The 12,285-nt window shown below is 43.6% G+C and overlaps 1 protein-coding gene across 1 annotated transcript in view; it reads right to left on the reverse strand.

The window, feature by feature from the left end:
* Positions 1-9: 9 nt before the first annotated feature.
* The window catches only part of LOC139563564 (protein Daple-like), an 87,061-nt gene continuing 74,785 nt past the window's right edge, over positions 10-12,285 (reverse strand). The window contains exons 28-32 of the mRNA XM_071382338.1: positions 10,879-11,082; positions 9,554-9,619; positions 9,326-9,394; positions 8,880-9,103; positions 10-4,784 (exon numbers count right to left, since the gene is read on the reverse strand). Coding sequence (XP_071238439.1) covers positions 3,816-4,784; positions 8,880-9,103; positions 9,326-9,394; positions 9,554-9,619; positions 10,879-11,082 — 1,532 coding nt within the window. The 3' untranslated portion in view covers positions 10-3,815. The remainder of the gene's footprint in view (positions 4,785-8,879; positions 9,104-9,325; positions 9,395-9,553; positions 9,620-10,878; positions 11,083-12,285) is intronic.

A 12,285-nucleotide genomic window follows, 5' to 3' on the forward strand; every position in this document is an offset into this window, starting at 1 on the left:
AGGATAAACTACATTTTACAAAACTTTATTTAAAAAGGTTTCAATTGTTTTTGGACAAAAAAGGTCTATGCATCTTCATTAAGCTATGAAAACAAATCACAAACATTTGCTATATTAAAATTTCAGTATCTTTGCACGTTTGTAGGTCTGTCATAACTAGTCATTTTTTAGTAGTGTTTGGTCACGATTATCAAACTCCAATCTCTAACCTACCGTACAGTATACACAGAACCGACGTACCAGTCGGACAAAACACATGGTGATGGAACACGTATTGTGCATAGAAAAGAGAGGAAAGAAAGGAGGATACCTAGTCAGTTGCACAACTGAATGCATTCACCTGAAATGTGTCTTCCACATTTAACTCGGAATCAGAGAGGTGCGGTGGGCTCCCTTAATCGACATCCATGTCATCAGCGCCCGAGGAGCCGTTGCTGTTGTTGGTTAACTGCCTTGCTCAAGGGCAGAACGGTAGAATCCGAGCCAGCATTCAAACCAGCAACCTTCCGGTTACTGGCTCAACGCTCTTAACTGCTATGCTACCTAGGCCTGTGTGTGATCCACAGCAAACAGCTGATGTTCCTCTTGGGAATGCCAATCATGCCAACCTTTGATCAATCTGTTTGGTATCTGAATAGAACAAGTTGAAGGAAGATTTGAGTGCCAAATATTTTCATGCTCTACTACATAATGTTTACATATCTTACAGTATATACAGTTGAATTCGGAAGTTTATATACACCTTAGCCAAATACATTTAAACTCAGTTTTTCACCATTCCTGACATTTAATACAAGTAAAAATTCCCTGTCTAAGTTCAGTTAGGATCACCACTTTATTTTAAGAATGTGAAATACCAGAATAATAGTAGTGATTTATTTCAGATTTTATTTCTTTCATCACATTCCCAGTGGGTCAGAAGTTTACATACACTCAATTAGTATTTGGTAGTATTGCCTTTAAATGGTTTAACTTGGGTCAAACATTTCGGGTAGCCTTCCACAAGCTTCCCACAATAAGTTGGGTGAATCTTGGCCCATTCCTCCTGACAGAGCTAGTGTAACTGAGTCAGGTTTGTAGGCCTCCTTGCTCGCACACGCTTTTTCAGTTTTGCCCACAAATTTTCTATGGGATTGATGTCAGGGCTTTGTGATGGCAACTCCAATTCCTTGACTTTGTTGTCCTTGAGCCATTTTGCCACAACTTTGGAAGAATGCTTGGGGTCATTGTCCATTTGGAAGACCCATTTGTGACCAAGCTTTAACTTCCTGACTGATGTCTTGAGGTGTTGCTTCAATATATCCACATAATTGTCCTGCCTCATGATGCCATCTACTTTGTGAAGTGCACCAGTCCCTCCTGCAGCAAAGCACCACCACAACATGATGCTGCCACCCCCGTGCTTCACGGCTGGGATGGTGTTCTCCGGCTTGCAAGCATCCTCCTTTTTCCTCCAAACATAACGATGGTCATTACGGCCAAACAGTTCTATTTTTGTTTCATCAGACCAGAGGACATTTCTCCAAAAAAGTACGATCTTTGTCCCCATGTGCAGTTGTAACCCGTAGTCTGGCTTTTTTATGGCGGTTTCGGAGCATGGCTTCTTCCTTGCTGAGCGGCCTTTCAGGTTATGTCGATATAGGACTCGTTTTTACTGTGGATATAGATAATTTTGTACCCGTTTCCTCCAGCATCTTCACATGGTCTTTTGCTGTTGTTCTGGGATTGAGTTGCACTTTTCATACCAAAGTACGTTCATCTCTAGGAGACCGAACACATCTCCTTCCTGAGCGGTATGACGGCTGCGTGGTCCCATGGTGTTTATACTTGCGTACTATTGTTTGTATAGATGAACGTGGTACCTTCAGGCGTTTGTAAATTGCTCCCAAGGATGAACCAGACTTGTGGAGGTCTACAATTTTTTTTTCTGAGGTCTTGGCTGATTTCTTTTGATTTTTCCATGATGTCAAGCAAAGAGGCACTGAGTTTGAAGATGTGGATGTATTTCAAGGCCTACCTCCAATCGACCCAAAAACTTCTGTCCCACTGGAATTGTGATACAGTGAATTATAAATGAAATAATCTGCCTGTAAACAATTGTTGGAAAAATTACTTGTGTCATGCACAAAGTAGATGTCCTAACCAACATGCCAAAACTATAGTTTGTTAACAAGAAATGTGTGGAGTGGTTGAAAAACAAGTTTTAATGACTCCAACCTAAGTGTATGTAAACTTCCCACTTCAACTGTACTATAATACACTCTAATAGGCGGACTAGTCGTCTACCTAATAGAGAAGTCTAATGAGATTTTTATCCACTGGCTTTTTACTAATACAGAAAACGCATCAATACATTACGATAATGAGAGGTTGTGCACAATTCAAAATGACACCACCCTTAGTGAACCACACACTCAACTTCACAACAAACTCATTTAGGTGAGAAGATAAAAACACAAATAAGCAGACATAGTTTTGTCATTTGAGAGGAACATAATAAATACATTGAGTCTTACTGACATTTTAGAGCTGGGTAGCGGTGTAAAAAAAATATACAAAATGTAATAATTCCAACTATAATTCCACTATCAATAATTCAAAACTAAAAAGACAATCCTTTAATAGCCTCTTGTCGATAATGTCACCGATTAGATTTCTGTAATAAAAATGTATCCAGTGTTCAGACACATATCTACTTATTCATCCTTGTCTTATAGTGCTCTTCGGATTGTATTTGGAAAATAAGATTTATTTTCTGCACATACAAGATATCTATTGTATAGGGATCAGTTTTCTGGGGGCATTAATGGTGGTTAGTCATGGAGAACATTATACATTTCATTTTTTAATTCTTCAACCTGACCAATGTCTCAAACTCTCATTCATCTTTCTTAATTTCTCTCTGTCCATCATCACCATTATGTCAATCATCTCCAAATCTCCATCTTTCTTCATCTTAAACTCACTCAATCCTTTCCTCCAGAAATGGTCCCCTCTTGCTACAAAAAGCCCTGCTTTGTCTCTCTTCATGAGTTGGTCAGTCTGGTGTTCCCTCCCTCTATGGTATATCTGCCTGTTTCGTCCTGCCTCGCGTACACAAAAACAGATATGGGATGAATTACATGCTCCCCACAAGCCAGTTTCACTTTGAGATGAGATATACGCAAAAGCCTATAGTTTGGGTCACCCACAGACGCAACAGAAAACAGCATGTTCAAAGTGGGAGCGGACCCATTTCCAGTAATGTGTCACTGAGGCTGTGTTGAGATAAACAATCTGTCCTCAAGCTCCTAAAGATGGAGGACAGACGTTACCATGCAATTACTCTGGGAGTGGTCTTTCTCTCCTTCCCCAAAATGTTAGTTTTTCAGATTCAGAATAGAACTCATTGGACAGGGCCAGACCCACTGTGCTGTGCATACAGTGCACATAGAGCAACCAGTGTTGTCCAATAGAAGAAAAGAAAAATACATTCGTTGCTCTCTAGTGCTTTTGCCTTCCTCAAAGCATTCCTGTACACGTTAATGTAACTGCGGCACTGGCGGTCCCAAGTACCATGCCCACGTGTTGGTCATGCAAATCAACCATATGTTGCCAGCTGGGTACAGCGCCCTGTGGTGTGGTGTTCTCTTTGGGGTAGAATTTCCTTTATGAAGCTTTAAAAGCAGCTAGGAAGTTTCAAATGGTCAGAAACAGAAAGGATGTGGTCCAGTACAGTGAGGACCAGCCTAGCGGTGCCAGACCAGGTATCCTGTGGTTTAGCAGGAAGAAAAGGTTTTGTACAGTACTGAGGCCTGCCACTACAATAACGGCTCCTAGACACAGCCGTACTCATACCACACAGTCTGAGGGTCGTTGTTGGGGTCTGGGGAGGTGCTCCTGGGGTGCTCCTCTGTGCTGCAGCTCAGCCCCCCTCCTCCTCCCCCCACCTCTGGTTTCTTCAGCAGCGGGCAGTTAGCCTGGAGCCTCGCATCCCCCTCCTGTGGCTCCTCCAGCCTCAGAGCCGGCGCTGCCCTCAACATGGCAACCTCCCCACAGTGGTTCTTCTGGTGGGTGGGCTGTCCTTGTTGCTGCAGTCCGGAGCTGGGGCTGTTGTTCCTGGGGGTGGAGCCTGGTGTTGTTCTCCCTCCGTAGCACTTGGGCTGCAGGGACAGGGAGGAGTGGTGCTGGGGAGGGGCCAGGCTGAGAGGTTCCTCTTTGGGTGGAGCCAGAGACAGTCTGCGGGGGTCTATGTCCAAGGGTCCTGCTAACCTGGCAGACTGGGGGCGCTCCCTGGCCGTGGCTCCAGCCCCAGGCCTCCTGACCACCCCATCCCCACCACCTCGGCTGGGCGAGCCTCCTGCCTCCATGTCTGGCAGGTAGCTACCTGGACCATTGGAGTGCAGCAGGTCAGCGGAGGCCAGGCTGAAGGTCCGAGACAAACTGCTGCTGCCCAGACCTCCTCCACAGGGTGAAAAGGGTCCCAGGGGTAAAGGCCGCCCCCCTGTCCCTAACCCGTTGCTGGTCCGGTTGGGTAGGGTCTGTGAGTGGGACTGGGGCATGGAAGTGGATCCCTCTTGTAGCCGGACGCTGGGCTTGACACACTGGCCTGGTTTGGAGGTCCTGCCTGGCCCCTCACCAGCCCGGTGGCGGTCTGTGTCTCTCTTCACAGTGGGCGTAACATAGCTGGTGGGGGTCTTGGCTCCATCTCTCAGAGGAGAGGGCCGACAAAGGGTGGATCTCTCTCTCTGTTCTAATGGGTTGAAGTAGTCCGCCACCAGATCTTCCCGACTGCCTGACTGCACCTGAGGGGAGGGAGAAGGGAGACAGAAACAGTACGTAGACAGATTTGTCAAGGAAATAAACCCTCATCACCCAGGGAGGGAGTCCATCCAGAGCTATAACTCTCCATGCTCAAATTCCTGGATCACTGGGAATTCAAGGGTTTTTCTTTATTTAAAAAAAATTCTACATTGTAGAATACTAATAAAGACATTAAATAACACCTATGGAATCATGTAGTAACCAAAAAAGGTGTTCAACAAATACAAATATATTTTATACTTGAGATTCTTCAAAGTAGCCATCCTTTGCCCCGATGATATCTTTGCACACTCTTGGCACTCAACCAGCTTCACCTGGAATGCTTTTCCAACAGTATTGAAGGAGTTCCCACATATGCTGAGAACTTGTTGGCTGCTTTTCCTTCACGCTGCTGTCCAACTCATCCCAAACCATCTCAATTGGGTTGAGGTTGGGTGATTGTGAAGGCCAGGTCATCTGATGCAGCACTCCATCACTCTCCTTCTTGATCAAATAGCCCTTACACAGCCTGGAGGTGTGTTGGGTCATTGTCCTGTTGAAAAACAAATGATAGTCCCACTAAGCCCAACCCAGATGGGATGGCGTATCACTGTGGAATGCTGTGGTAGCCATGCTGGTTGTGTGCCTTGAATTCTAAATAAATCACAGACAGCACCATCACACCTCCTCCATGCTTCACGGTGGCAACCACACATGCGGAGATCATCCGTTCACCTACTCTGCTTCTCACAAAGACACGGCAGTTGGAACCAAAAATCTCAAATTTGGACTCATTAGACCAAAGAAAAGATTTCCACTGGTCAAATGTCCATTGCTAGTGTTTCTTGGCCCAAGCAAGTCTCTCCATCTTATTGGTATCCTTTAGTAGTGGTTTCTTTACAGCAATCCAACCATGAAGGCCTCTGAACAGTTGATGTTGAGATGGGTCTGTTACTTGAACTCTGAAGCATTTATTTGGGCTGCAATTTCTGAGGCCGGTAACGCTAATGAACTTATCCTCTGCAGCAGAGGTAACTCTGGGTCTTCCTTTCCTGTGGCAGTCCTCATGAGAGCCAGTTACATCATAGCACTTGATCGTTTCTTAAAGTGCAGTTGCAAAAACTTTCAAAGTCCTTGAAATTTTCCAGATTGACTGACCTTCATGTCTTAAAGTAATGATGTTCTGTCATTTCTCTTTGCTTAATTGAGCTGTTCTTGCATTAATATGGGCGTGGTCTTTTACCAAATAGGCCCATCGTCTGTATACCACCCCTACCATGTCACAACACAACTGATTGGCTCAAACGCATTCAGGAAAGACATTCCACAAATTAACAAGGCACACCTGTTAATTGAAATGCATTCCAGGACTACCTCATGACGCTGGTTGAGAGAATGACAAGAGTGTGCAAAGCTGTCAAGGCAAAGGGTGGCTACTTTGAAGAATATCAAATATAAAATGTATTTTGATTTGTTTAACACTTATTTGGTTACTACATGATTCCATATGTGTTATTTCATAGTTGTGATGTCTTCACTATTATTCTACAATGTAGATAATAGTGAATGAGTAAGTGTGTCCAAACTTTTGACTGGTAATGTAGTTAAAGTAAAAAAGGGAAAATCAATAAATATGGGTTGTATTTACAATGGTGTTTGTTCTTCACTGGTTGCCCTTTACTTGTGGCAACAGGTCAAATCTTGCTGCTGTAATTGCACACTGTGGTATTTCACCCAATAGATATGGGAGTTTATCAAAATTGGATTTGTTTTAGAATTCTTTGTGGGTCTGTGTAATCTGAGGGAAATGTGTGTCTAATATGGTCATATATTTGGCAGGAGGTTCGGAAGTGCAGCTCAGTTTCCACCTCATTTTGTGGGCAGTGTGCACATAGCCAGTATCCTCTTGAAAGCCAGGTCTGCCTACTGCGGCCTTTCTCAATAGCAAGGCTATGCTCACTGAGTCTATATATAGTCAAAGATTTCCTTAAATTTTGGGTCAGTCAGTGGTTAGGTATTGTGCTACTGTGTACTCTCTGTTTAGGGCCAAATAGCATTCTAGTTTGCGCAGATTTTTTGTTAATTCTTTCCAATGTGTCAAGTAATTATCTTTTTGTTTTCTCATGATTTGGTTGGGTCTAATTGTGTTGCTGTCCTGGGATTTGTGTACAGAGCCCCAGGATCAGCTTGCTTAGGGGACTCTTCTCCAGGTTCATCTCTCTGTAGGTGATGGCTTTGTTACGGAAGGTTTGGAAATCGCTTCCTTTTAGGTGGTTGTAGAGTTTAATGGTTATTTTCTGCATTTTGATCATTAACAGGTATTGGCCCAACTCTGCTCTGCATGCATTATTTGGTGTTTTACGTTGTACACAGAGGATATTTTTGCAGAATTCCGCATGCAGTCTTAATTTGGTGTTTGTCCCAATTTGTGAATTCTTGTTGGTGAGCGAACACCAGACCTCACAACCATAACGGGCAATGGGTTCCATAACTGATTCAAGTATTTTTATCCAGATCCTAATTTGTATGTCAAATTTGATGTTTCTTTTGATGGCATAGAAGTATTGTTTTAGTGATTCACCATAGTGAAAGCGTAGGCTCAGGTATAGGGTCTCTATGTTTTTGGTTACATTTCTCAATTTCTTTTAGGTTTATGGATTCATTACAAACCATTTGTCATTGTTAATTTTCTTAGGTTGTCTGCTTGACATTTTTAGATTTAATAGGGAAGCTGAGAGATCAAATATACTGTTTAGGCTTTCTACTGTTCTAAGTTTACACCTTCACTATTACAGTAAAACATTTTGTCCAGGAAGTTGTCTAAAAGGGATTGAATGTGTTGTTGCCTCGTTTTTTTTTGGTATGTTTCCATACTACTTTCCTTCCATCTATACCATTTAATATTATTTGGTTCCTATGGCTTTGATGAGTATTGCTCTGTTCAAGTAGACTGTGATTTTGCTGTGATCTGATAGAGGTGTCAGTGAGCTGACTGAACACAGTCTCTGGGTTGAGGTCTGTGATAAAGTAGTCTACGGTACTACTGCTAAGAGATGAGCTATAGGTGTACCTACCGTAGGATTCCCATCGAAGCCTACCATTAACTGTGCACATAACCAGCGTGCGACAGAGCCTCAGGAGTTGTTGATTATGTTGTCGTAGTTGTGCCTAGGGGGGGATATGGGGGAGGGAATGCTGTCACCTCCAGGTAGGTGTTTGTCCCCCTGTGTGCTGAGGGTGTCAGGTTCTTGTCCAGTTCTAGCATTTAGGTCGCCACAGACTAGTACATGTCCCTGGGCCTGGAAATGATTGGATTTCCCCCTCTAGGATGGAGAAGATCTCTTCATTGAAGTATGGGCATTCTAGTAGAGGGATATGCTGTAGGTAGCACACAGGAGGACATTTCTCTCTGTTGAGATCATTTCCTTTTTAATTTTTTGCCAAATTCAAAATGTTCCTGTTTAGATTAATTGAATAGAGTTAGGTCTGCTCTATACAAAATTAGCATACCCCCAGGATATGCTCGGATATTCTAGGATGAGCGCTCTCGCTCTCTGAAAAACGTGCTTTACATAGCATCACTCACCACAGAACTAGACCTTACCTTATATCTGAAACTGGGGACTTAAAGAGAGAAACCTGTTCAGTATTCCTCATTTGCAGATGTAAAAAACAAACTTAGTTCAGACCATTCATATTTTAGAGGCTCTTTTTGGGAGATAGTTAAATAATTCAGCCAACCTAGACTAAATGATTGCACATCATAATTTAAAACATGAGATTTGGCCATAAGAAGCCACAATGCCTTCATCCATTTCCGTATGACACTGTATGCTTATAGTGGCTGGTGAAATTTAACAACCCAGAATATATGTGTCAAGCAAAACTACTGGCTATATCCACAACGCCATTCATGCCAAACCCCCCCATACATCACTTTATGACATAGTATGTGCCAGATCTTCCAGTTGTTGATGAATATGTTTAGCCATACTAAGCTAGTACCCCCACATCCCACACCCTTCATCCATCTCCACATGACACATTATCTCTCTATGCTTACAGTGGTTGGCACGTATGTGTGTGTCAATGCTTACAGTGGGTGGTGACAGGGTGTTGCTCTCTTCCAGGAACTCTTCCAAGGTGACCATCTCGCTGCCAGGCTGGGGTGCACTCCTCTGGACCGGGGTGTGGGAGTGTGTGTTGTAAGGGACAATGGCGCTCCAGGGGAGGGTCAGGGAGTGGGACACGTCGTGACTAAGGCCAACTACGTCATCACTGGGCAGACTGGCAGAACGGTCCTGCAGGTGCTCCAGGGAATCTGGATGGACAGAGGGAGGTAGAGATAGATAACTGCCGAAAATGACTTCATTAAGTCTGTAGTTGGGGATAGATAGTACCAAAAAGCAGGCGAAAATAGCGGTTGGAGATATGCTTAGTGTAACATCAAGTCTGGTATAGAAAGCAAAGATTGTTAAAAATAAAAAATCTATTGAATAGGTACTTTGCAGGGTTTACAGATAGGAATAGATGCTGGTTGTACCTTTGCAGTTGACAGGGGAGTTGCTGCTGGAGGTGTTGCGACTGAGCTCAGCAGAGCCTGGTCGATAACCTGCAGAGAAAGAGATGGAGGGGACTACATTTTCACTATGGCTCAGAGAGGTAAGGGAGAGAAAGAATGAATAAGAAAAAAGAGTGAGCAAGAATGAAAGAAACCTAGTGAGAGGGACACAGAGCCGTCTGACATGTATTGATCATCCTTGTTCTTTACCTGCGTTTCCATGGACAAAATGAGCATCAGGGGAGTGAACCCGAGAGTCGTCCTCATAGATGAAACCTGCAGAGGACACAGACAGAAAAGGGGGAAGTGAGAGTTACTCATTCACGTCATCACACATTTATAGAGCGATAAAGGTACGTGTTATGAGTCATTGGTCTTAACAGACGTTTCCCCACAACTTTACCACATCATTGCACCAACGTCTCTTATTAACTGTTCCTGTCCCACTTTACAACTGAAAGTGTACACACTGAAAGTAAAGTAAAGGGCGATTAAGGGTAATCTCCAAGCTGTAGGATAAAAACTAAACTGTATTTACACACAGTAGGAAGTGAGCCGCCAGTATTTCAAGTATAAAAAAAGATTTTCATTTTACATGAGCATAACCATAAGCTTATGTCTCTCAACACGCTTCAACCCTATATGACAGCCTATAGATAAACTATAGATAGTTGACTTAGTATCTACATACTGAATCCAAATGTTGCTCCTGTATAATATCATGTAGAAACTGACTCTGCAAGATGATGTAGCCTAAAACCACAAGGCTCCTTCCTGTAAGTGTTTGTGTATCTATTCCCCAGTTGATGGGACAAGGTTCTGAGATTCGACCAGAAGGTTTCAAGCAAAGTAAACAAACTTTCCATTAGACCGCGACTGTGATTATTGACTGAGGACAGCAGAATTATTCCATTAGAAAGCACTGAACACTGATTGTCAGCCAGATTTTTCAGCACTGTAAACAATGCATTCTGGGGGATTAGGGACTTAAGTCACCTGTTTGGTGTTATTCTAGAACACTAGCTAGGTTTCTATCCAATTGGCGACAGATTGTCATGCAAATATTTAAAAAAAGATGCACATTTCCCCACCAAAGTGGTTTCCATCAAACTGACTTGGTGCAGATAAAATGCTGTGCGTGAATACGTAGTGCACATAAAAATCACTTTTGTGATGAAGTGTCATGTACTGAATAACATTTATTTAACCCTTATTTTACCAGGTAAGTTGACAGAACACATTCTCATTTATAGCAACAACCTGGGTAATGGTTACAGAGAAGAAGGGGGATTAAAGCAGAAGTTAAATGTGTTTCCATCGCATTTTCAACTCTTGCAATGGTTTTGTCACAAAATAAGTTGCAGTAAAATTGCAAACTTGCCCAATCTGCCACAAAACTGTGGATGGAAACCTGGTTAATGACTAAGTAGAGACTGAAGCAAATTTGTTTCATGACATAGAAAGGACATACTGCGGGCCTATACTATGTCATGGTCATTGAAGACGGCAGTGCATGGGCATTGGGCCCACTGTACCTTTGGGCCTGCGTCCAGGCCTGGAGCTGGGTGTCAGGCCTGAGGTGGAGGGGTGGTTGGCGGGGGTGGAGTGAGCAGCAGCCCCCCCTAGCTCCACACCTCTCCGTCTGGCGTACAGCTCCTCAGTGCCATTCACACCCTCACTGCTGCCCCCTGAAGCACGGAACAGCTCCCTTCCTCTGGACACTCCACTGTTGTTTAGTGCTAGGGAAACAATGACAGAGCAGTTAGTATCTATGATTGTACCATATCCTTCCAAACAAACCCCATTCTGGACACAGCAGACGCAGGTGAGCTGGAGGCTGCTGGACAGTGGACACAGTTAGGGCAGGTGGACTATACATTTGTTAAAGCAGAGAAGGGTTACCGTCAGCAAAAACTTTCTAAGGGAACAAGTTGACTCCTGGCCTTTGGCGTGTTTACTATGGTACACTGATGTATAGTAGTCTCAATTATCACTTCTTCAGTCAGACCTTTCCAAATGACAAGGTACATACACCAATGGTTTTCAGAGGCATTTTGGACCTACCAATGTTGCTATACGATTAGTCATAACGAAAGTATAATAGGCTAAATCCAATTTTACTTATTCGGGCTGAACCTTGGCCTGCTGAGACAGAATAGAACACTGACAGTTCTACTTCAACAGGAAGTGAAGGCCTTGGCAGTTTCCTGTCTGATTAGATCTCAGAAGAGAGAGAAAGATCACCAACTACTTCTCTGATAGAGTTCATTGTGTCAAATCGGAGGGCCTGTTGTCCGGACCTCTGGCAGTCTCTATGGTGGTGCCACAGGGTTAAATTCTCGGGCCGACTCTTTTCTCTGTATACATCAACGATGTCGCTCTTGCTGCTGGTGATTCTCTGATCCACCTCTACGCAGACGACACCATTCTGGATACTTCTGGCCCTTCTTTGGACGCTTTGTTAACTAACCTCCAGACGAGCTTCAATGCCATACAACACTCCTTCTGTGGCCTCCACCTGCTCTTAAATACAAGTAAAACTAAATGCATGCTCTTCAACCGGTCGCTGCCCACACCTGCCCACCCGTCCAGCATCACTACTCTGGACGGTTCTGACTTAGAATATGTGGACAACTACAAATACCTAGGTGTCTGCTTAGACTGTAAACTCTCTTTCCAGACTCACATTAAGCATCTCCAATCCAAAATGAAATCTAGAATCGGCTTCCTATTTCGCAACAAAGCATCCTTCACTCATGCTGCCAAACATACCCTCGTAAAACTGACCATCCTACCGATCCTCGACTTCGGCGATGTCATTTACAAAATATCCTCCAACACTGCACCTGTACATAGCTCATCTGCAAATAGCTCATCCCCATACTGTATTTATTTATTTATCTTGCTCCTTTGCACCCCAGTATCTTTACTTGCACATTCAT

This window comes from Salvelinus alpinus, chromosome 34 (genome assembly GCF_045679555.1).
Source record: "Salvelinus alpinus chromosome 34, SLU_Salpinus.1, whole genome shotgun sequence".
Classification (NCBI taxonomy): domain Eukaryota; kingdom Metazoa; phylum Chordata; class Actinopteri; order Salmoniformes; family Salmonidae; genus Salvelinus; species Salvelinus alpinus.